This window comes from Takifugu flavidus, chromosome 19 (genome assembly GCF_003711565.1).
Source record: "Takifugu flavidus isolate HTHZ2018 chromosome 19, ASM371156v2, whole genome shotgun sequence".
Classification (NCBI taxonomy): domain Eukaryota; kingdom Metazoa; phylum Chordata; class Actinopteri; order Tetraodontiformes; family Tetraodontidae; genus Takifugu; species Takifugu flavidus.
Genome location: NC_079538.1, coordinates 10,421,772 through 10,443,394, shown reverse-complemented (window position 1 = coordinate 10,443,394; position 21,623 = coordinate 10,421,772). Strand labels below are relative to the sequence as shown.

General features: G+C 41.9%; 2 protein-coding genes across 3 annotated transcripts in view; both read left to right on the top strand.

Annotated features, from left to right (window-relative positions):
* LOC130516593 (1-phosphatidylinositol 4,5-bisphosphate phosphodiesterase beta-4-like) overlaps positions 1-19,383 on the top strand; it is a 39,832-nt gene extending 20,449 nt beyond the window's left edge. The window contains exons 5-40 of one of the 2 annotated variants that reach the window (XM_057017754.1): positions 828-908; positions 1,482-1,541; positions 2,823-2,966; positions 4,270-4,349; positions 4,496-4,549; positions 4,635-4,716; positions 4,790-4,890; positions 5,311-5,368; positions 6,108-6,216; positions 6,708-6,918; positions 7,015-7,108; positions 7,220-7,299; positions 7,395-7,479; positions 7,557-7,647; positions 7,732-7,827; positions 7,940-8,070; positions 8,298-8,384; positions 8,510-8,654; positions 8,747-8,831; positions 9,461-9,585; positions 10,521-10,572; positions 11,021-11,123; positions 11,326-11,490; positions 12,508-12,712; positions 13,235-13,323; positions 13,468-13,624; positions 13,721-13,770; positions 13,882-13,947; positions 14,405-14,520; positions 14,626-14,701; positions 14,820-14,995; positions 15,079-15,180; positions 15,262-15,319; positions 15,718-15,804; positions 16,208-16,244; positions 17,059-19,383. In XM_057017754.1, coding sequence (XP_056873734.1) covers positions 828-908; positions 1,482-1,541; positions 2,823-2,966; positions 4,270-4,349; positions 4,496-4,549; positions 4,635-4,716; positions 4,790-4,890; positions 5,311-5,368; positions 6,108-6,216; positions 6,708-6,918; positions 7,015-7,108; positions 7,220-7,299; positions 7,395-7,479; positions 7,557-7,647; positions 7,732-7,827; positions 7,940-8,070; positions 8,298-8,384; positions 8,510-8,654; positions 8,747-8,831; positions 9,461-9,585; positions 10,521-10,572; positions 11,021-11,123; positions 11,326-11,490; positions 12,508-12,712; positions 13,235-13,323; positions 13,468-13,624; positions 13,721-13,770; positions 13,882-13,947; positions 14,405-14,520; positions 14,626-14,701; positions 14,820-14,995; positions 15,079-15,180; positions 15,262-15,319; positions 15,718-15,804; positions 16,208-16,244; positions 17,059-17,135 — 3,615 coding nt within the window. In that variant the 3' untranslated portion in view covers positions 17,136-19,383. The remainder of the gene's footprint in view (positions 1-827; positions 909-1,481; positions 1,542-2,822; positions 2,967-4,269; positions 4,350-4,495; positions 4,550-4,634; positions 4,717-4,789; positions 4,891-5,310; positions 5,369-6,107; positions 6,217-6,707; positions 6,919-7,014; positions 7,109-7,219; positions 7,300-7,394; positions 7,480-7,556; positions 7,648-7,731; positions 7,828-7,939; positions 8,071-8,297; positions 8,385-8,509; positions 8,655-8,746; positions 8,832-9,460; positions 9,586-10,520; positions 10,573-11,020; positions 11,124-11,325; positions 11,491-12,507; positions 12,713-13,234; positions 13,324-13,467; positions 13,625-13,720; positions 13,771-13,881; positions 13,948-14,404; positions 14,521-14,625; positions 14,702-14,819; positions 14,996-15,078; positions 15,181-15,261; positions 15,320-15,717; positions 15,805-16,207; positions 16,245-17,058) is intronic. The other variant, XM_057017755.1, reaches the window with a different exon arrangement.
* A 330-nt stretch (positions 19,384-19,713) lies between these two features.
* Positions 19,714-21,519, top strand: LOC130516016 (ankyrin repeat domain-containing protein 35-like). Its single transcript, XM_057016750.1, has one exon. It carries the CDS (start codon positions 19,731-19,733, stop codon positions 21,318-21,320), a length of 1,590 nt encoding a protein of 529 aa, XP_056872730.1. The 5' UTR covers positions 19,714-19,730; the 3' UTR covers positions 21,321-21,519.
* The last annotated feature ends 104 nt before the right edge of the window (positions 21,520-21,623 follow it).

Here is a 21,623-nt window from a genome sequence, read left to right as displayed (position 1 = left end):
AACTTTCAATTTATTGACCCCCTGACGCAGCCAGAATTTCTATTTGTCTCTGATGTACCATAAATAGTGGTCTGTGTCTCTTCACATTCACCCAGAGGTAGTTGGGGCTTCAGCTAATATGGAAGGAATGAGTGTCCCTTTAAACCTTTTAGCTTTACAAGTCTGATATTGTGACAGCAGTGTGCTGCATGTCCCAAACAGTTGGGGCTCATTTTGAACGACTCGACTTAACAACGTGCAACTGAAGCCTCTGTCGTTTCTAATTTAGATAAAAGAGAATTAAGCGTGTAATGAAGGTCAAATGTTTCCCTAAATTGAGGAGGACCTTGTATTTGTTTTTAACGGTGGTTTTATATGACAGGGTCGACCCTGCTCAGCTCATCTGAAGCAAGGAATCGTTGTAAAATACGTGTGTAAGATTGATTTCAGATCTGATTAGGTTCAGATTTAAAACAAAAAGTGAACCAGTAACAAGCTTACAGACACATACACACTGTATTCATTGCTGTCTCTCACCTTCAGTACACATCAGCGTGTTTAAATCAGATATTTTAGCTGTTCACGGCAGTTGGCATTCATCTCGTTCATCCCAACTTACTGTTTCTACTGTACTGTGTAGAACATGCACATAGCGGATGCATTTTTCATATATTTTGGTCATGTTGTTGTGCATGTGTGTTCCTGTAACCAGATACATCCTAGAAAATGAATTAGTGTGGTGTCTGTGTTGTTGAGACAGCCAGTTGTGTGTTACATGGGTTGGCTGTTTAATGTTCATCCATGTCAAATGAATCTTTAAGGATGCCCCTTCCTATTTGTCTCTGCAGGACCCGTACATGTTTGAGCCCAGCTGCCATATGAAGGTGGATGAGTATGGCTTTTTCATCACGTGGAAGAGTGAGGGAAAGGTACAACCATTGCCTTTTTAGTCTTGTTTAACTCTTAAAAGATAACACCTAGGAAATAATGCATGCAAACAGTATTTGTTTCTTGTCACATTTCTTGTTGCCTTGCAAACAAACACTTTAATAAATGCTGCAGATTTACCGGTGGTGCTCCTTCAATTAAAACTCACGTAGCAGTTTATTATTTTATGCATGAGCCAGAAATGAGTCTGGGGAAAAAGCATGCCTTAAAATAGAGAGAAGGCACCTGGAGCACAGATGAGTGTATTTCTATCAATCCTTCATTCCTGCTGTGTGGTGTTGGGGGCTTAGGACTGGGAATTAAAACTCCTACAGTGAACTACTAGTTTTTTGGGTTTTTTTAAAAGGCAACCAGGGAACAGAACAAACAGGTATTTGCAACCTGACTCTGAAAGACTCTTAATTATCTGTGGAATAATAACTGTCGTTAGATGCTGCAGACTATTGTGTTGCATGCTGAGAATCGGAAATAATTGCACAAATTTTCTCGTTATCTTCTGCGGCTGTCGTGTTCCTCACTCTGCCTCCATCTTTATCTCTGTGTCACCCCCGCAGGAAGGCCAGGTTCTTGAGTGTTCTCTCATCAACAGTATCCGTGTTGGCGCCGTCCCAAAGGTGAGTCAGTGTGTTTACGCAACATTCATATTTTCTGTCCCGACCACTCGGCCCAAAATACTCTCCCAAAGACACTCCTGAACAGATCGGGGGAGACGGCCACAACGTCACACGTAGTTTGGTTTCGTAGTGTAGTCTAGCAATGGGCTGATTGCTGTGGGACTCTAAATCCTCTCATTCCTACTAAGGAGCTCCTCTTAATACCATTTATTTCTGGATTCTGGCATCAAATATTTGTCTTTCACCTTGTTTCCAAGGATGCAAATTATTTTGGGGGCTTTTCGCACAACTAAATCCAAATCCCACTTGCTTTTCTTTATTGATTTTGCACTAGAAAAACAGCAGAAGATAGCTGGATTTTTCTGCATTTTAAGTGCAGCTGGCAACCAACCATTTATTTACCATATAGAGAGACAAACCTTTGTGGGTTTTCAGATGTAATCAATCAATTGTATCAATTGATTGATACGGCTCAGCAGTGACGTTACCACATAATGCCATTGTGTTTATGATCATTCATAATGATAAATGCTGGTTTAATTGGGCCTGTAATTGGGATGCAGACTGGTCTAACTGCTAAGTCACGAGCCTGACAGGAGACACCAGGGTGTACTGTATGCACAACCATTACCTGGCTTTATAGGCATTGTTGACAGCCAAGGGTGGTGTGTTTGTCTGGCCCTCTGCAGACGTGTGTATATGTACATGTGAACAGGCACGTATATAGATACTGCAGAATGATAGAAGCTCCTGTTTGTTCAAAGGCACAGGGCTGCTCTGTAAGTAGCAGGGCTTCTCCTCAGAGGCTAACATAGTTACAGGAGCCCTGAGAGCTGTTTCAGATTACCCAATGAACAAAAAAAAGATGAATTGTACTGGAGGGGATCACTGGCTGGTTTGTAAAATGACAGCGCCTATTGCCTGCTGCTGTTTATTCAATTAAATAACAAAAGTACATCACCCTGCTTCATGGTGACGAAAACACAACAATGAATTCTAAGAGATGAGAGGAAAATGTTGCCATGGATGTTCTGTTTCAGAGATTGAACAAGAGTCCTCTGGTTAATTTGTAGAGGCTGATGGAAAGTAAAGACCTTAAGATTGGATTTTAATAAAGTTCAGACTAAACATTTGCATTGAGATGAGTAAATTACATCCAAATCTAGAATTGTGGACTGCATCATGTTTCATTCATGATATACGGTATAAACATCACTGATACTCGCTATTCTCTGCCCATTTGTTGTTCCAAAATGACACCTGCGGAATTGATTCCCGCAGGACCCCAAGATTTTGTCTTCATTCGAGGCCATTGGGAAGACAGAGGCAGATTTAGAGGGCTGCATCATCTGCATCTGCAGCGGCACAGACCTGGTCAACATCAACTTCATGTTCATGGTGGCAGAAAATCCAGAGACTGCCAGGGTAAATACACTTTGTCTCCTCAGCACGGTCAAGAAATTTAAACGTGCGACAGAGGGTGTAAAATCCTCCAGTTGAACCGTTTGACAACAGAAAAGGGGCCATGATTAATCTTTTATTTGTCAGCCAAAAGGATGTTGATTTATTCCAATATTGAACTCTCAGTTGTTGCAGGTTTCTCAATTGACTTCATGAACAGTCCAGTATATTTGATTAAATATATATTCTTGTTTTGTGGGTAATTTATACCAAAATGTACGGATTGAAAGTTTTCCATTTGAATGATGCAGTGAAAGCGGAGGGATTTATAATTACATCATTTTTCATCATCCCTCATTGTTTTAGTGGTCTGCACTTTATTTTTCCATCCTCTTTTAATCTTTACTTGTGATATGTGTGTCCTCCATTAAGGAGAGGTCCATCTCTGACTACCATGGACAGCCAGGGTTCCTCTTCTTTAGTCTTAAGATTTTATTTTGCTGACCACTAGAGGTAAACTAGATGATGTCAAAACACAAACGTTGCATATTAAATTTTAGTTTACTTGAGTTGCATCGTTCTAGATTCCAAAAAGAGTTTGTTGTACTACCAAAGAGAAAACCGGCATTGTTCTATATTTTCTATATTTGAGATTTAGTAATCATTTTATACACATTACATTTGGGTTTTTAACTCTACAATGTGGCAATGTGCCTGAAGTTGTCCAAGTGTAGTTAAATGTTTGCATGATAATTATAGTAACTTGGATGTTTTAAACTTTTAAAGTTACTACATGCCGTCACATCAGGTGGAAATATGGTCCCGTATATCAATTCATATATATATAAAAATGCTATGATATTTTGGCATCAGAGAGTTGTTTGTCATGTATTTTCCACGCAGAAGTGGTTTGTGGTGATGGGTATTACAAATTATGTTTGCACTCTGGAGAGCACAGTGCCACAGGGTTGCCAGTGGGATTCCTGCCATCTTCATCAGCAAGAATACCAGATGCTTAGGCTATAGAGTTAGAGCACCTTTATCACACTACCTGTAGCCTGCAGGTAACCCTGTAAAAGCCCAGAGATCAAGGAAATGTTGTCTACATCTACTAGTTAAAGTACATTTGAAATGGAGACCAGAACTGTTAATCCTGATCATTAATGGAGCTGATGTCAGTGTTGGCTGTTTTCTGTGTTGGTGACTCTCCGCTCAATCGTGAGAGAAAGGAATAATTTGCTTTTTCCACCTGATAGCATCTTAACTGCTGTATAAAGTGTGTTGAGCCAACAGTGTGCACGCCCCAAACAACTTGATGTCTTTACAGAAATGGATCGAGGGTTTGAGGTCAGTGATTCACAACTTTAAGGCCAACAACGTCTGCCCAATGACCTGCCTCAAGAAACAGTAAGTTTATCTAACAGCTTGGTTTTTAAAATTCTTTTCTTTTTAACTCCAAGCCAAAATCCCAATCATGTGATTGATACTAAAACCCCATGTGTACCACCTGCTGTATCACTGTCTCTGTCATGACATGTGCTTCTCTCCTGCAGCTGGATGAGAATGTGTTTCTCAACCAATGTGAATGGGAAGATTCCTGTGAGAGGGTAAGATTAAAGTGATGGAATAACTTCTCAAATAGTGCATCGGTTTCCCTCCCCAAACTTTTTCCACCCTTTCTATTGTACACAGCATCACACGAACATTTGCATCAGGAAAAACAGAGAAGGGGATCTTTCAGGCCCTAAAGGACCTTGGCCTTCCCAGTGGAAAGGTCAGATCACAATGCGATAAGGCTCTATAGGATCTGGTGTTTAATTGCAGTAAATGATTTTCTCCATTTGCAGAATGACGAGATCGAACAATCAGATTTTACCTTTGACATTTTCTACGCGCTCACACAGAAGATCTGCCCTCGCACAGATATAGAGGAATTATTCAAGAAGATGTGAGTTTTTTTGTTCATCTTTGCTTTTAATTACTATTTAACTAGAGCTTTAGTTTAATCTTGAAATAACAGAACACTGTAGACACCTGATAGCTATGCGTATATAGCTTGGTCGACACAGCTATATGTATTCTAATGTGTTTTATCCACTGATAAAGTACTGGCCAACTACTGGTAACTTTTAAAATATCTCTGCACTGCTGCACTAACGTATGTCTGAACTGCCTAACCTGTTTCCAGTTTAACATTTTTATGAATAACATATCCATACTAACATTTTTAAAGTACAATGGTACTTTTAAAAAAAAAAAAAAGAAAGAAAGTGGCCTTTCTAACCGTCTGTTTGAGTGTGTGGGTGAGTGAGAGGGGATGTCTTTTCAAGAAACATAATTTTTTTTTCTCTGATTAATTCCTTTGCAGCAATGGGAACAAAACTGATTATTTAACTGTAGACCAGTTAGTCAGCTTTCTGAATGAAGTAAGCTCTTTATCATTCTTTAACTTCTGTGTATTTTGCTTGCCTTCATCTGCATTACCACTTTCAAGTGCAATTTCGGGGAGAAGTTGCCCTCCGGCTGGACCTTTTGTAACTCTTATAATAAGATGAACAACACATTTAACTTCCAGTCAGCCTGCAAGGGCAACTTCAACCATCTCCCCTTTTCTGTGTTCCCATCATCATCATCCCAGTCCCTGTGTTCTTCCTGCCACAGCTTGCCTCCCCATGTCTGATTGGTGTTACCATGGCAATGAGAGGGTATAGGTTTCGATCCTCTTGCTTCTTGGTCAGCTACTCTTGCTTTCTGCTGTCTGTTTTGGAATACCTGCTTAGTCACTGTGCAGTTGCATGTGTTCTTATCATCATGCTTTAGCCTCTGGAGTGAAGCTTATCTCCCTTTGTGAGTGGTTCCGTTAGTTTTGGGGCTGTTTTGAGACCCCTTAAACCTACCAACACACACCTTTTCTTTGAAGCAAACACCAAACCACTGAAAATGTTATAAATCAAATCATGTTTGTTTCCTGTAGATACAAGTGCACTTTCTCAATCTACAATTGTTAAGCATTTGAAAGAGAACTGAAATAATAGAAATTCAAAGTACATGGAGCACTGTTTGTTTCTATACCAACCATTAATCTGTTCCCAAATAATTAGGATTATTTTAGTATAAAGACTTAATTCAGATCATGGATAAATCTGTTTGCGTGTTGCTCTGCAGAACCAGCGTGACCCCAGGTTAAATGAGATACTCTTCCCATTCTATGACAACAAGAGAGCCATGCAGATCATCGAGAAATACGAAAGAGACGCAGAACTGAAGAAGAAAGGTGAGACCTTAAAAGCATTCGTGAGGGAAGGATATTTTAGGCTGTGCTGCCCCCTACCGGTCCGACGTTAAAACTACAGCGCTGTAGACTCTTACAAGCTTACATTGATATTCACAACCTTATCAAGTAATTTTTTTTTTAACCTTAATCCCCATGTTTAATCCCCATTTAATCAAGTATAACACTGGGGTGGTGGCGGCGGCGGCTCAGTGTGTTGCAGACTGGGCTGGCAAGCAAAGGGTTGTCTGTTCAAGACCCAGTGCAGGCAAAAGATAGAAGGTGGCCAGGTAGTTGGGCAAGGTCCCACAACACCCCCCAGATTAATGCCAAGGTGCCCTTGAGCAAGGTACCCTGGCCACAGAGGGCTCATCCAAAGGTACCAGCCCCCCACCCACACACAGCCAGGATAGGCTCCAGCACTCCTTGTCACTGTCAGCAGCAAACCATTTAACAAACTCAATAAAAGTTCAAATTCCTTCTGCTCCATCCAGGTCAGATGTCCAGCGATGGCTTTTGCAGATACTTGATGTCTGATGAGAATGCACCTGTGTTCCTGGATCGGCTGGAGCTCTACCAGGAGATGGACCAGCCACTGGCCCACTACTTCATCAGCTCCTCCCACAACACTTACCTGACCGGGCGTCAGTTTGGAGGGAAGTCATCAGTGGAGATGTATCGTCAGGTGCTGCTGTCTGGATCCAGGTATAAGTTCCTCAGGAGTCTGTGAGCTATAGGAAACATGGTCAGAATAACAATTCTTGGTACAAGACTTTGCATCCCTACTCTTCACTCCGCCAGGTGCGTAGAGCTGGATTGCTGGGATGGAAAAGGAGAGGACCAGGAGCCCATTATCACTCACGGCAAGGCCATGTGCACGGACATCCTGTTCAAGGTGAACACACATTCACTGCAACAATTATACAAATCCTGTCCGGTTCAATATTATTGAATTCCAATTTTCCCTCTTCATTGCCTTTTTCTCCTGTTCCACTTCTTCATACAGGATGTTATCCAGGCCATTAAAGAGACAGCATTTGTCACTTCAGATTACCCTGTTATTTTGTCCTTTGAAAACCACTGCAGGTATGTGCACACAAAGCTGTGACTGTACAGTCTTTTTACTTATGTTGGTGCTCTGAATAACCGAATAAATAACCATTTTATGTGTCAATCGCCAGTAAACCACAGCAGTACAAGATGGCCAAATACTGTGAGGAGATATTCGGGGAACTACTGCTAAAGCAGCCCCTGGAAAACTTCCCGGTAAACAGTCTTTCTGGTGCAACACAACTATGTTTTTGTTATTTGCATTCACAGTGCATTCATGTTGTGTTTTGCAGATTGAATCTGGCCGCCCGTTACCCTCTCCAAATGATCTGAAACGCAAAATCCTCATCAAGAACAAGAGATTGAAACCTGAAGTTGAGCAGAGTAAGCAAAGAACTCATCCTGTTGATCGTTTACACTCGTGATTTATCTATGTATTAAATTAGCGCATGTTTGTGCGTCGTGCAGAACAGTTGGAGGCCTTTAAGAAACACATGGAGGCAGGGGAGACTAACACTTCTGCAATTATTATGGGTGAAGAAAATGAAGATGAGACAGAGAACGGTCAGTTGAATATGTTAATTTTGCAACATAAAATCCTAAAGTGTCTAAATATTTAATGACATTTGTCAAATCTTTGTACCTGCAATGTGATGTGTTGTGCTTATGCCTGTAGGAGAGAAGGAGGCCGAGGATAAGGACGTGAATTCAGAGGCTCCTAGTAGTCTGTCTGAGGCAACTAGTGACAAGGAGTCCAACAGCGTCAAGTCAAAAAAAGATGAAGAACGCAACAACAGTATCAAGAAGGTGAATTTGAGGATTAAATTTAAAAATGTCAAATTATTTCTGCCTCAATGGGGCTAATGTCACAGTTAGCATCAGAGTATTTGCCGCTGTTATTTGCAGTAGTTTCTTTCAATATCTAAGATGTACGAATGGGAAATACATGTATTGTATCACAAATACAATACAAATGAATGAAAAATGTACAGCTACAAGTACTGAAACAAATATTTTAAATTTTGCGCTTCCAGGTTCCTGAAGATGAAGTGACAGAAATGTCTGAAGCAACAGATGCCACAGATATCTCAGAAGCATCAGACCAAGACAATAACAAAAAGGTGCAATAAAGTAGAAGCAACTTTTCAAGCACTGAATTTGCAATAAAGTTAAAATGCAGCGTTCAGACTTATGCACCACAGCTGCATTTGCAAGAGGTTTTATAAGTATCCCCGCTCCTGTGCAGGGTGGGGAGGAGGAGGAAGAATCGGAAGAGGCTCTCATAGCTCAGTACACCTACGTAGGTGCCACCACTAATATCCACCCATGGCTCTCCGCCATGGTCAACTACGCACAGCCAGTAAAGTTCCAGAGCTTTGATGTGGCAGAGGGTAGGCTTTATCTTTTCCTTTCACAAATAAGTTCATATTTAAAAATAATACCTCACAAATGCTTCATTTCCGCAATTGTTTTGGTGTTTCAGAAAGGAACATCCACCATAACATGTCATCCTTTAATGAGTCTGTTGGCCTGGGCTATCTGAAGACCAATGCCATCGAATTTGTCAAGTATCCTTCGTCCACAGGTCCATGTCTGTGCTGCAGAAATGTAGCGCTGACATTTCTTTACTAAAAGGAAAGTACTTGCACTTGATATGCAGCTCTAGCAGAAACAGACCAGAAATGTCGGTATATTTTTTCAACACTAGGGGGAACCAGAAAAAAATAGCATGGGGAACTGTTTTTAAATGTGTAACAACCATTTTATGAAATGATCCAAAATGTTCAAGCCAGATAGCACCGCTGCTCTGTGATCCTTGTCTGCTAGATGGTCCTAAAAATGTGCATAATAATGCATCTCTGCAAACAGTAGAATTGCTCAAATAATCTGTGACTTATTGTTAACCTACCATAATAGCTTCTCATTTAACATTCGAGGTGATTTAAGTGATGTGTGACATTTGGAGCTGTAGATTTTCAACCGTGTTTGCTCCCACTTTGCTGTTTAAGCCTATCAAGCGGCTGCCGTGCCATTGAAGTGTGTGGCCATGGCTTCTGTCCATCGCCAGTGGGACTGTTGTCCCAAGCTGTTCACACTAAAAATAACCCTGCAGTGTGTTGAGCACAGATGCACACATGATAACACACATGCTTTAAATCTCATTGTTAAAAAAAAAAAATCCTGAGCATTTCTGCAGCTACAACAAACGTCAGATGAGCCGTATCTACCCCAAAGGGGGCCGCGTGGACTCCAGTAATTACATGCCTCAGATCTTCTGGAACGCCGGTTGCCAGATGGTCTCTCTCAACTTCCAGACCCCAGGTATAGCAGGACTCACGTGACCCCTGACCTCACATACACACGCACAGTATATCTTACACACGTACACAATTATGTATTTATATTTAAATAGGATCAGCCATACAGTATAAGGTAGCGTGAGGTGAGCATATTAACTGTCATTAAGAATATACTTAGTGGAGAATTATGATAAATCATTCATTGTGGCAAAGCTTGAAATAAATTCATATGCAAACTTTGTTCAGTTCAGTTCATCCACATCTGCAGCTTAGTTTTCTGCAATACTTCTGACTGTTTGGGATGATAATTAGATGTGACTTTACAATATTACCCAGGTAAAAACAAAAGGAGAAGAAGAAATTTATGCTAATTGCAAACAACCCAGTACATGTAATGTGCAAATTTATTGCATAGATATAACACTACACTGCACAAATGACGGAATATGTGGATAAATACAAAATGTTCTTACCAGTGCAGTCAGTCATGAGAGACTGCTTGTTCACAAACCCAATCATAGTCAAGTGTATCTGTGCATTTTAATATGTAAAACATTGTTGCCAAAATTTTGAGCTATATTTTTAATTCTTCGTTACATTAGTGTTTTGCTTTTTTCTGTACCAGGCTCTGCTCCTCCAATCATATCCGCGCGCTCACACACACATGCGCGCGCACACACACATGCACAGTGAATGTTAGCACACAGCTGCTGCTCTGTGGCCAGAGGCAAAATTAGTTGAAACATATGGCCTGCTGGGAGCAAAGCGTGTACAAGGTTGGAGTTTCTATGATGGAGTGATAAATGCAGAAGGATGACAGGGAAAATTGATTGCCTAATATCTCTTTTTTGCAGATGAAATTCAGTTATTGTTTATTGGAGTGTAATAATCTTAAGAGGAGGTTTTATGTGGGTAAGAACAGCCAGTCCCTAAATTCTCCTTCACTCTCTCCATTAGATCTGGCCATGCAGCTGAACCAGGGGAAGTTTGAGTACAACGGCTCCTGCGGGTAAGAACAGCTCCTCACTCCTGCCTTTTCCAATTCCCATTTTTTTTCCAGAACCTCTCCTTTCCACTGCTCTCCGAAGCTCATCAATTAAAGCATGTCACATTCCATTAGTGGTTGCCAGCAGCGACCACGTCTACTGTCTATCCTGTGAGCCAATGAGTGCTTTGGGGAAGCACGCTGATCGTGCACCTCCCGAGTGTCTGCAGTCATCCATCTCCTCCTCTATTCATCCCCCCAGCTCTAATACACTCCCTGAGGACAGAGGTTTTACTGCTAATGTTGGAAGTCTCATGTAGAAGGATCAGGGCTTTTACAGACACCAATCATCACTAATCACTCAAACAGTGCCCACCACAAGTTGTAATATTAATTATAGATTTCCTGAGGTTATATTGAAATCAAAAGTAGAATAACTAACCCATCTTTGCATTCTCTGTCTGTCTGTCAGCTATCTGCTAAAGCCCGACTTTATGAGACGCTCAGACAGGATGTTTGACCCTTTCTCGGAGACGCCGGTCGATGGCGTCATTGCTGCACACTGCAGTGTTCAGGTGTGGTCCTCTGACATTTTGAACATGCAAAAAAAAAAATCCAGTTTAAATGTTATCGTTATTAGTTTTACATTGCAAATATGTTGGACCATTTCAGGTGTGGTTCTTTATCATTTCTTGTACTTTACTCAGTATTTTTACTACATCAGTATGTCTTCCCGTGAAATCATATATTAATAACATTGTCCATATTTCACTTTAGGTCTTCTCTGGACAGTTCTTGTCGGACAAAAAAATTGGCACATATGTAGAGGTGGACATGTACGGGCTGCCGACAGACACCATCCGCAAGGAGTTCCGCACACGTATGGTGATGAACAATGGGCTAAACCCTGCGTACAACGAAGAGCCCTTCGTGTTTAGAAAGGTAGATATTAGATGTTGTTGAAACAGAGGAATGCAGAGGACAGTAAAGATGGCAGTAGCAAGGCCTCAACTGAAATTCTGGAAAGTTTCACAGTTTCCAGTTATATCTTTCTAAGCAGAACAGAGTGTGAGAGCAAGGAAGAACAGAGCATGCGGGCTGCCAGTACAACATTAGGAGGAAGATAAAGGGCAGTAAAAATGAACCAGGATAAACAGAAAAACAATTACTAGTGGAGTATGAGCAAAAGAGAGTGTTACTGGAGAGAGAGAAATGTGTTCAATAGTGCTTCTCTCAGCAGAATGAGGAGCCTGTCATCCATGACTATGACTTCAGCTTCTTAACACACACCATCAATCACAGGGCTGCCGCAGTGCTGCTCCGCTCAGGCACGCACAAACTTACACAGTGTTATCAGAGGGTCATCGCGAGTAGAGCTGATTCTCTCACACCTACTTAGAGACCCAAACGCCCTCCAACACCGCCACCATGCTTCACTTGCAGACACGGCGGGGCCGAGATGACTTGGTGACAGATGCACAGCGAGTGCACATGCATATGAGCAAGGCTTTGTTTTTAAATGGAAGGGCACACACACACACACACACACACACACACACACACACACACACACACATCCTAGCAGCCATTCATCGCTGGAGTATTCTCCAGTCTTATCTCTTACCTCCCCCTTTGTTTTGGTATTAATCATCCTCTATGTGCTTATCTGCACTTAAGCCCAGCTAGGACTCTTTTCCTCAAGGCTTCACCTACATACACATGTTTAAAAGATGTACTGTACATCAACACAGTGATAAATCTATGTGCACATTAAAATATGCACTATCACCTGTCCCAATATCACATCGTGACCTTTAAAGGTGTACCGTGAACTTAACTGGGAAAATTCAGCTTTAAAATAGGACCATTTGTTTTTCCGCACCAAAAGGACTTTAATTGCTACTGTTCCTTTGCGCTGACTACTCATTATCTTTTGCATCCTCTCATTTTGTCTCACAGGTAATTTTACCAGATCTGGCGGTTCTGCGCATTGCTGTGTACGATGATAACAACAAGCTGATTGGGCAACGCATCCTGCCCCTGGACGGCCTGCAGGCTGGCTACCGGCACATTTCACTGAGGAATGAAGGGAACAAGCCCCTCTCATTGCCCACCATTTTCTGCCAGATCATCCTTAAGACCTACGTGCCCGACGGCTTTGGCGGTGAGAACAACATCCCGTGCATCCTGGATGCGAATAATTACAACTAAATGATGATACTTGTCTGCTTTGTTTTACTAAACATTCTGTTGGGAGCCAATAATAAAGCTGCCTCTGTAGCCTGCAGGGAAAAGGGTCCGTAACAGCCTTTGGCCCGGTTTGAACATCCATATAATGGCATGGTGTAAATGATGATGACACTGAAGCTGCTGTAATAGGCATTCCAAAATAGCATCTGCATACAAATGAGCAGCTATTGGAGTTGTCATTATATAAAGCCAAAGGGCTTGTGCAGGAGCAGTCCATTACTGGAAACATTAGCTTTGTGCTCCAAGATCTGCTACTGGAACCACCTCCCTACTGGGAGCTCTCCATAATTAAATTTCCTACAGGAAAACCAGCTAAATTTGTATTTCAGCCTCCCCTAATGTATTTATATTAGTATGATGGGTTAAAAGGATAGCTTTCAGTAATTCACTTTTACTGTAACATTTCCTTGACTAATCGTCCGTTCTTTTGTTTCAGCTATTGTTGATGCCCTCTCAGATCCAAAGAAGTTCTTAACTATTGCAGAGAAGAGAGCTGACCAGATGAAGGCCCTGGGGATTGACACGGTACTTCTACGTCAACAACATATGTAGAACATTTCCATATAATTGGGGATGTCGTGAAAAATTGTTCGATGCATGCTCAGATGCAGATCACTTTCTGAATTGAAAACTGATTTAAATACAATTTTACTACCCCTTTTTACCCAGACTGATATCGCAGACGTTCCCAGTGGAAGCTCAAAGGGTGACAAAAAGGGAAAGGGGAAAGGAGAAACGGTGAAGGCCAGTGTGACACCACAGGCCAGCTCAGACATGGCTCAGACCTCCAACGCCACCCAAAACAACATAGCAGAAACAAAGAAGGGTAAACCCTTCCTCCAGTACTAAAAAGAAAAGCACATTTCTTTTAAACAGATTTTATAATGTGTTTGACTCTAATCTACACTTGACTTGGTTCCAGATCCTGCCCTCGTGCCTAATGTCAGCATCGATGACTTAAAACAAATGAAGGTTGGTAATCCAATCACTGGCCTCCTTTAATGCAGCCTCTTGTAGTTATTTTCATACATTTTATTAGTTTACGCCTGTACTAAAGAAAAATAATCTCCTTTCCCATTTCAGACATACCTTAAACTGCTAAAAAAGCAACAGAAGGAACTTGGTGCTTTAAAGAAGAAACAGTCAAAGGTGAGCGATCGCTCGTATTGCAGCGGCTCTGTTGGTCATGCCAACAACTGGAAGCTTGTTCAGCTCAACCTTTCATCTTCCCCTGAGATTGGCAAAAAAAAAAAAGGGGTTTGCTTTTTTCTGTGCCAGGCTCTGCCCCTCCAATCATATCCTACTGAACACTCTCCCATTCTGACTATTACAAACACACATGCTCCATCAATAATGTCTTATAGTTAATTACATTTATTATTCCTTTGACCAGCTCACTTTTGTTTTACAAATGTCTGGACACAATGGCAAGTATAGGAGTTAATAGGACTGCCAGACCACAATTGTCTAGACAGTAAATTGCAGTATTGCAGGTCATTTTATCGTAAAATTCAATTTTATCCTGCAGTAAATCTAATGATGCAGTATTGAATAATAAGCAACATTCCCGGATAACTGCATGTAATGTTTTTCTTGCTTCTAACAGGATCAAAATACAATGCAGAAAGCTCACTGCACCCAGGTGGACAAGATAGTGTCGCAGCATGACAAGGAAAAGATGGTTTTCGAGAAACTACTAGAGAAGGCCATCAAGAAACGAGGGTATGCATTCGGATATGGCGAGGAAGCAAAACCAGTAACAAGTGTAGGAACCAGTGATCATTGAATCCACCCTGTAAAAAAAACGGATTCATTGTCTCCTCACAGGGAAAATAACTGCCAAGAGTTAAAGAAAGAAACAGAGGATAAAATCCAAACACTGGTCACAGACCACAAAGCCAAGGTAATGCAAAACCTATTACCAGTTTCTTCTTTATCAGCCCAAAATTTTGGTCAAACTGCACTCATGTTAGTCAGAAGTGCTTAGACCTCGTTTGAATGTGCATTCTTTTAACCCCTAGGTAAAGGACATCACTGCGCAGCACACTAAAGAGTGGTCAGACCTCATCAGCAGCCAAAGCAATGATGAGCAGGAAATGAAGGACAGCCATGTGACACAGCAGTGTGATCACCTAAAGAAGCTCCTGGCCACCGTGCAGGAGCAGCAGACCATGCAGCTCAAGCTCATCCAGGAACGGTGAGAGTTGCATTCCTCAAACCAAGCAAGCTTGAAGAAGCAGCATCTGAACTGAAGAGCTGCTTTTTCTTCCACCATTCCAGACAGAGCAAAGAAATGCGAGCCAACCAGGCCAAGATATCCATGGAAAACAGCAAAGCCATCAGCCAGGACAAGAGCATAAAAAACAAGGCAGAGAGAGAGAGGTGCGTCAGCTGAATCCCTCTATGAACAGTCATGTTTTGCAATTGACCAGGGAACCAACATGAGCTGTTTTGACTGTTTAGGAGAGTAAGAGAGTTAAATAGCAGCAACACCAAGAAGTTCCTGGATGAAAGAAAAAGGGTAGGTTGTCATTTATTTATACAAGTTTATCTTAAGGAATAGTGGCAGTATTCATGTATACATCAGTATGTCTGATGATAACCGTATCTTTCATTTTTTTCTTGAGTCATGCCTTATCTCTGCCCACAAATGCAGGTATGGATGGCGATTAAAGTAATTTAGCTTCAGTTTGATGGCTTTGATGGGAAAGCGGCTCTTTTCTTATCCCTTCAAACATTACAGGCACAAAACTGTGTTTTGATAAACAGTTTTAAAACTCTGTTCCTAATAGGATTGTTATCGGTCTACTGGCTCTCTGTCTTCTACCCAGCATCAGTCTGACTTATTAGGTCCAAGCCCTTAATTTTATACATTATAATCATTTGACTGTGACATTTCTGTTCCTGCTCTATCTGTAGCTGGCCATGAAGCATCAGAAGGAAATGGAGCAACTGGAGAAAAACCAGAGAGAACAGTTAGAGAAACTGGAGAAGTTCAATGAGCAGGTACAAACGCACACGCAAAAAAGCAGCCGCTTAAACGACGGCATCAACTGTACAGTATATGAAACCCTGGAGATACGAATGTTCCAATAACTCGAGGCTATAGTTTGGATCATTTCTGCTCTAAACTCCATTTTTTCAAAGAGTGTTGGCTGGCATTCGAATGACCTCAATTAACTCTGAAAATGTTAATCTCTCCCGAGTTTATCATTTTTGTTGACTTCATCCTACATAGCTTTCAATTAAAGTGCATCTTAAAATATGTACCAACAGTTGAGCAGACTTCCCAGCCTGTGGGAAGTGAACATCTCATCATCACTCCATATTACGTTGCCATCGGTTACCTGTACATGTCTAACATGTATGCACACCTTCATCTGATTTTAATTTGCTTCTTCCGTCACAGCTTTTGAAATCACACCATGCAAACAAACTGGTTCAAGGTAGGCATCTCTACCTCACTCGAGTCCTCTTCCTAACAGACCACCTTTGTATTCACCACTTTCATTATCATCCCTTCAGCTCATTTTATTCACCACTGTACATGTGTGCCACCACTGTTTGACTGCACAGTTCCGTGATATTTAATTTTCTACTATAATGAGCAGTCTCGAAATGACTCACAGCTAAACACTGGAAGAACAGCAAACATCAGGGCTTTGCATAAGATTGTTAGAATAAAAACGGTAAGTGATTCATTGTCAAATCCCATTTGCACATTTGTTGTCTGCGGCTCAGGATGTGAGCAGTGAGTCATTTATTACCATGACTGAAACACTATTACTAAACAAAAAGAGCCAGATCCCACCCCACCTTCACTCCAGATCATCATCATTTGCTTTTATACTACATGATGTCACACACTGCAGAGATTTTGTTACTCATCAGTTACTTCTATCAAGCATGTGGTCGATGTTGCCTGCAAGGAATCACTACCGGTGTGTTACAAAAAGGTGCAATTTCTTGTGAATGAGCTGAATTTTGACAGGATTTTTACAAAATGAGTACATTCCATGCAACTATAACCCCAGATTTCCACCTGCATTCACAGCACAAGCTGTTCTGACAAAAGTGCACAAAAAACATGAAACTGGCCTGACCACTCGGTCCTTAAGCAAAGCAAAAACCATTAAACTATATAAATCAGCAAGTCAGCCAACAGCTCCCATCGCCAGCCCATCACGTGTGGTGGAAATTTGGGGTAAGATGCCTCGGTAGGGAACTGAGCCTCACCTGACCACTCTCATCTTCTCCAAGGCCAAGGACATGCAGCAGATGGTGAAGTTGGAGGAGGAGATGGACCGCAGACCTGCCACAGTGGTGTGAAAGACTGAGACGGACACACGCCACCCCTCACACAAGCAGCTGCAGAAACAACACGGACTCCCCCATAACCCTGTCGCATGACCACAATCCACATTTCTTTTTTATTTCCACACACAAACACACATGTCAACCGTACCACCACCCAGCTGCTGCACACATCACTCCACCCACTAGGCTGATACCACTGGCAGCCAGACTTTCAAATGAATTGAAAGAGTTTAGGCAGCAAACTATGTTTCTCCCCATCACTGACAAAGTTCTGTAGCTACTGAGGACACAAAACTCACAAGTTTTGTCTTTTTAATTATTATCCAGCTACCTGCTGCAGAAGCGGTGGGTTTAAGTGACGCATATTTAAAAGATTTTATGTCAATGCAGCACAATGATTATTTTGTGAATTACACTGTATGCCACAGCGGTCCTGTCCCAGGCACTTGATAGGTGATCATAACAAGTACATGTCAGAAATGTAGCAGTGCACTACTCTAGGTTCTCTCTTTCAGTAAGAATGTATTTAAAAAAAAAACTGTAAGAGTGACAAATTGTGAGTCACCCATTTCTACAATGCAAAGTTGACAAGATGTCTTATTGTTACAGCCCTCTGTCAACAGGCTTTCTGAGTCAGGAGACTATAAAGGGATCACATTAGATTCATGTTCACATTCAATATTATTTTCTTATTTCCCTGCTGTTTTCTTTTAATGGCTGAGAAGTTACTGAAAATTTTAAACTCAGTCTTTTATGTTGAAACAATTTAATATATATTTTTAATCTATTACTTTTGCTCAATTATTGCAAGCTCAAGCCTGCAAACTCAAGATTTTCTACTTTTTAACCTATATTCTTGTGTACTATGCAAAAGGAAATCCAAACAAAATTGCCTAATGTTTAATGTGTCAAAAAGAGTAGAACTATAAAATTCTTTAAGATTTAATGTGATATTTGTTTGCATCCCGAGTAGTTGCAACACAGAAATGATCTAATTAAAGAGGGCAAGTTCATGTGTTTTAAACTCTGCATCATTAACAACAAAAAAACCAATTTGTAAAGTATTTACTGGTAAAACATCAAATCTGCTGTTAAATTTCTTCACTGCTTTCGCAGTCAGTTCAAAACCTGAGCAGACGGATCAGAGCCGTCAGGTCTCCGCTCGTTGATGCATTGTTGAAGTGAAGTGTTCCCTTAATAGCTTCTTGACTGCACGCTCAGCTTGTAATCCTCATCATTTCCCTGCTGGCCTTTGTAGGCGGGTGGGATCAGCCCAATTTATGTGACAATTATCATTTAACACAAAAACGCAGGATGTAGCTGCCGCACAGGTGCTTCGGACAAAACCAAACAGGTTCCCCGTATAGACGGTTGTAGGACGCATCAATGGTTGCAGCTCTCCAGGACTTAAAGGCCACTGCAAAGAATTGTTACTTGAAAGTATATAATCCTGTGGATGCTCTTGTAATTGTGCACATATGATTATTTACTTTGTTTGGTGCACCAATAAAAAAAAAAAGACAAGTCACATTTTGTCCAATTTTGTTTTCACATTTGTTTTTTTTCCCTGCTGTAACACACAAAGGGTAGATGGGATGTTTTGTATATACTGGAATGTATGTAGTTTCCATTAGTTTTTGACCAATTGTCCTCTGTATTTCAAGGGCTTGTGGGATTCTTTTTTTTTTTCCTTCTGCCACTGCAGGTTTTGTTGTTCAGTCCGCCCTCGCTGCACCACACACAGTATAAAGCTCTCACCACATATCTACTGCAGAGATAAACAAGTAAAAGTGCTTTGAAATTTTAATCCATTTATAAATGTGCCACTTAGTGTCTGTTAGGAAGTTCAGATAATTTTATGAATGAGAAGATGCCAAACTAAGGGGTTATTTATACAAATATACATAAATAATTGAAAATATATATTAGATATAACGTGTAGTTTAAGATTACTGTTCGTTAGAGGCTTTTTTGCACTAGTTGAATGTTTCTGTTGTGTGACTACATGTAACCTTTGGCTATCTAGTTTGTCAAAACAAAGTCGAATTATTTTTGCAGAGCGACATCACGGATTTGATTTTCTCAGTTTCTTTGCTGTTTCCTTTGTTTTTTTTTCAACTGTTGCTTGTCAGAACCATTCTGTGTGCGTTTTTTTGTATTTATATTGTACTGTTGAACTTAAAAAGCAAGGAAAAATACTGTTGTTATCAAGCTCCTTTAATACTGTTTTATAGTATGTGTATCAATAAATCAGGTGTAAAATGGGAAGCTGTGTGGCTCATTTTGTTTGATTTTTCCAGTTATATGATAAAGAATATGGGAATAAAGTGGTAACGTCCATTAGCAACATAACAAATGGGCTTGATTAAACATTACTCTATTCTCTCCAGTCCAGATCTGCTGAGAGCTAATTATTTTGCATTCAAAGTGTCACGGTGATCAGAGGAGGCGCTCGGAACTCCCCCGCACTCATTTCAAAGACAATGACGGCTGCAGTCTCACCACAATCAGCGAGTGCAGAATGAATTCATGCGCCGTGTCCCCTCTAAAAACACTCGGCTCTGCCGCCAAAGCCTGTTAATTGTTATTATAAATCAAGGGTTTTCTTTAAAAGGATGAACAAAGCGCCATCATTGTGCCTGCGTTGCCCAGCAACTCCCCAGCAGTATAAAGCTCGGGTTTGGGCCGTTTTTCTGGCAGGATTTACGTTTCGCATCATGCACAGGGAGAAAAAGTCTGGTGGACGGACAGGCATCAAGATCCTCCTGGATGCGATGTCCAATGACAAACTCCACCTCGCCCGGTTCGTTCTGGATGCGCTTGATGGGGAAATTGTTGACTCCAAAACAGAAGACGCCCAGACCCCTCTGATCTCCTCCATTCTGCTACCAGAAAGTCACATTCGGTGCAAATTTGTGGAACTTTTGCTTCAGCGAGGAGCCAGTGTGAACCGCCAGGACGGGAACGGGCGCACCGCGCTCAGTTACGCGTGTGAGAACGGCTATCTGGACGCCGTGAAGATACTGGTCCGAAACAATGCTGACCCGGAGATTGTAGACACCTGGGGAAATACTGCATTAATGTACGCGGTGGTAACGGGTCAAGCACCGGTAGTTGAATTTCTGGTGAAGGCTTTCAAGAGGCTGGGTCTCCAGTTAGACCGGCAGAATAAAGTCGGCAACTCGGCGGTGAAAGTTGCGCACTTTCTGGGACATGCAGAGTGCATCTGTGCGCTAAAGAGCGCCTCCAGAAAAAGCAGTGTGGCCGAGAGAGACAGCCAAGGAGCTCCGCAACAGCGCCTGGATACGACTGATGGGAGTGACAAGTTCGACAGGGACGTCGGACATTTAGTGAACAAACTCGAGCTGCTTCAAACGAATGATGGCGAAACGCTGCAAAAAGCTCACAACTGTTTTCTGCAACACAGGCTTCGAAAAAAACAGAGCATGCTGCCACCGATGGGCTCTATAGAAGAGTCTGAAACAGAGAAGGACTCGTCCTCTTTCCCTGCTCGGGAGCTGGACTTTTCCGGAGTCCTAACCCCTAAAAACCCACCGCAGTCCTCTGATCCTCCCCCAAAGTTCCTTAAAACTGCTCAAAGCAGGACCGCATCTGACGATCATCTCCCCCCTCCCAGTCAAAACTGTGAAGCTCAAAAACAGTTTTTCTTTTCACCCCAAACCAATAAAGACACTTCTGTACTCGCTGCACCGTCTCCGCTGACCATTTTAATGACCCCCATTAGTGAAAAGGTAAGGGAAATAACAAAAATGCCAGACTGCGGCGGGCGCAGGTTTCACGACAGCTACTATCAGAAAAGATGCAGTCTGCCCACTAGCTTCCTCAGCCCTGCCCCCCAGGAGCGCACGCTGGACCCTGCGCGTAAATCCAAACCAGTAAAGAGGCGCGAAGCGTCTCCCAGCATGGATGGAGCTCATCCGACGGTCGCGCCAACTGCCGCCGCATCAACCACAACTTTTTCAGCCCTAAGCGACAAACTTTTCCGCCGATTTACTTCCCCCGAGTTTAGAAAGCCTGAGAAATTGTTGGAGGGGGAGCCCATGATGGCTCCAGGGCGCATGCCGCGGTCAGAAACGTTTCCTCGCGACATAACGCATCCCCAGGTGGGCAGTAAACACAGCATCGACAGCATCAGCTCCGTCATGTGCGAGTTTGACTTCCATTCGAGGACCCAAAACTTTTAAAAACACAGTAAAAAGTGTGTAAATGTGGTTAACATCACGCCACACTAGTCCACCGCGCGTCTCAACGTTCTACCGCATCCGTCCCGCAAACTTTTTCAGAACAATTTTCATTTGAAACTACCAAATAGGTTCAGCATCAAATCAAGAATCGTTCAACTTGCACCGCAGCACCAGCACGCAAAATCCAACTTGGTTTTGTGTCCTGCAGTTTATATAAAGTGACTTTTTCTGCAGAGGGTGGAGTTACACGCAAGGTGAAAGTGACGTTTTGTGTCTCACACGTTTGACTTTGTCAGCATTTTA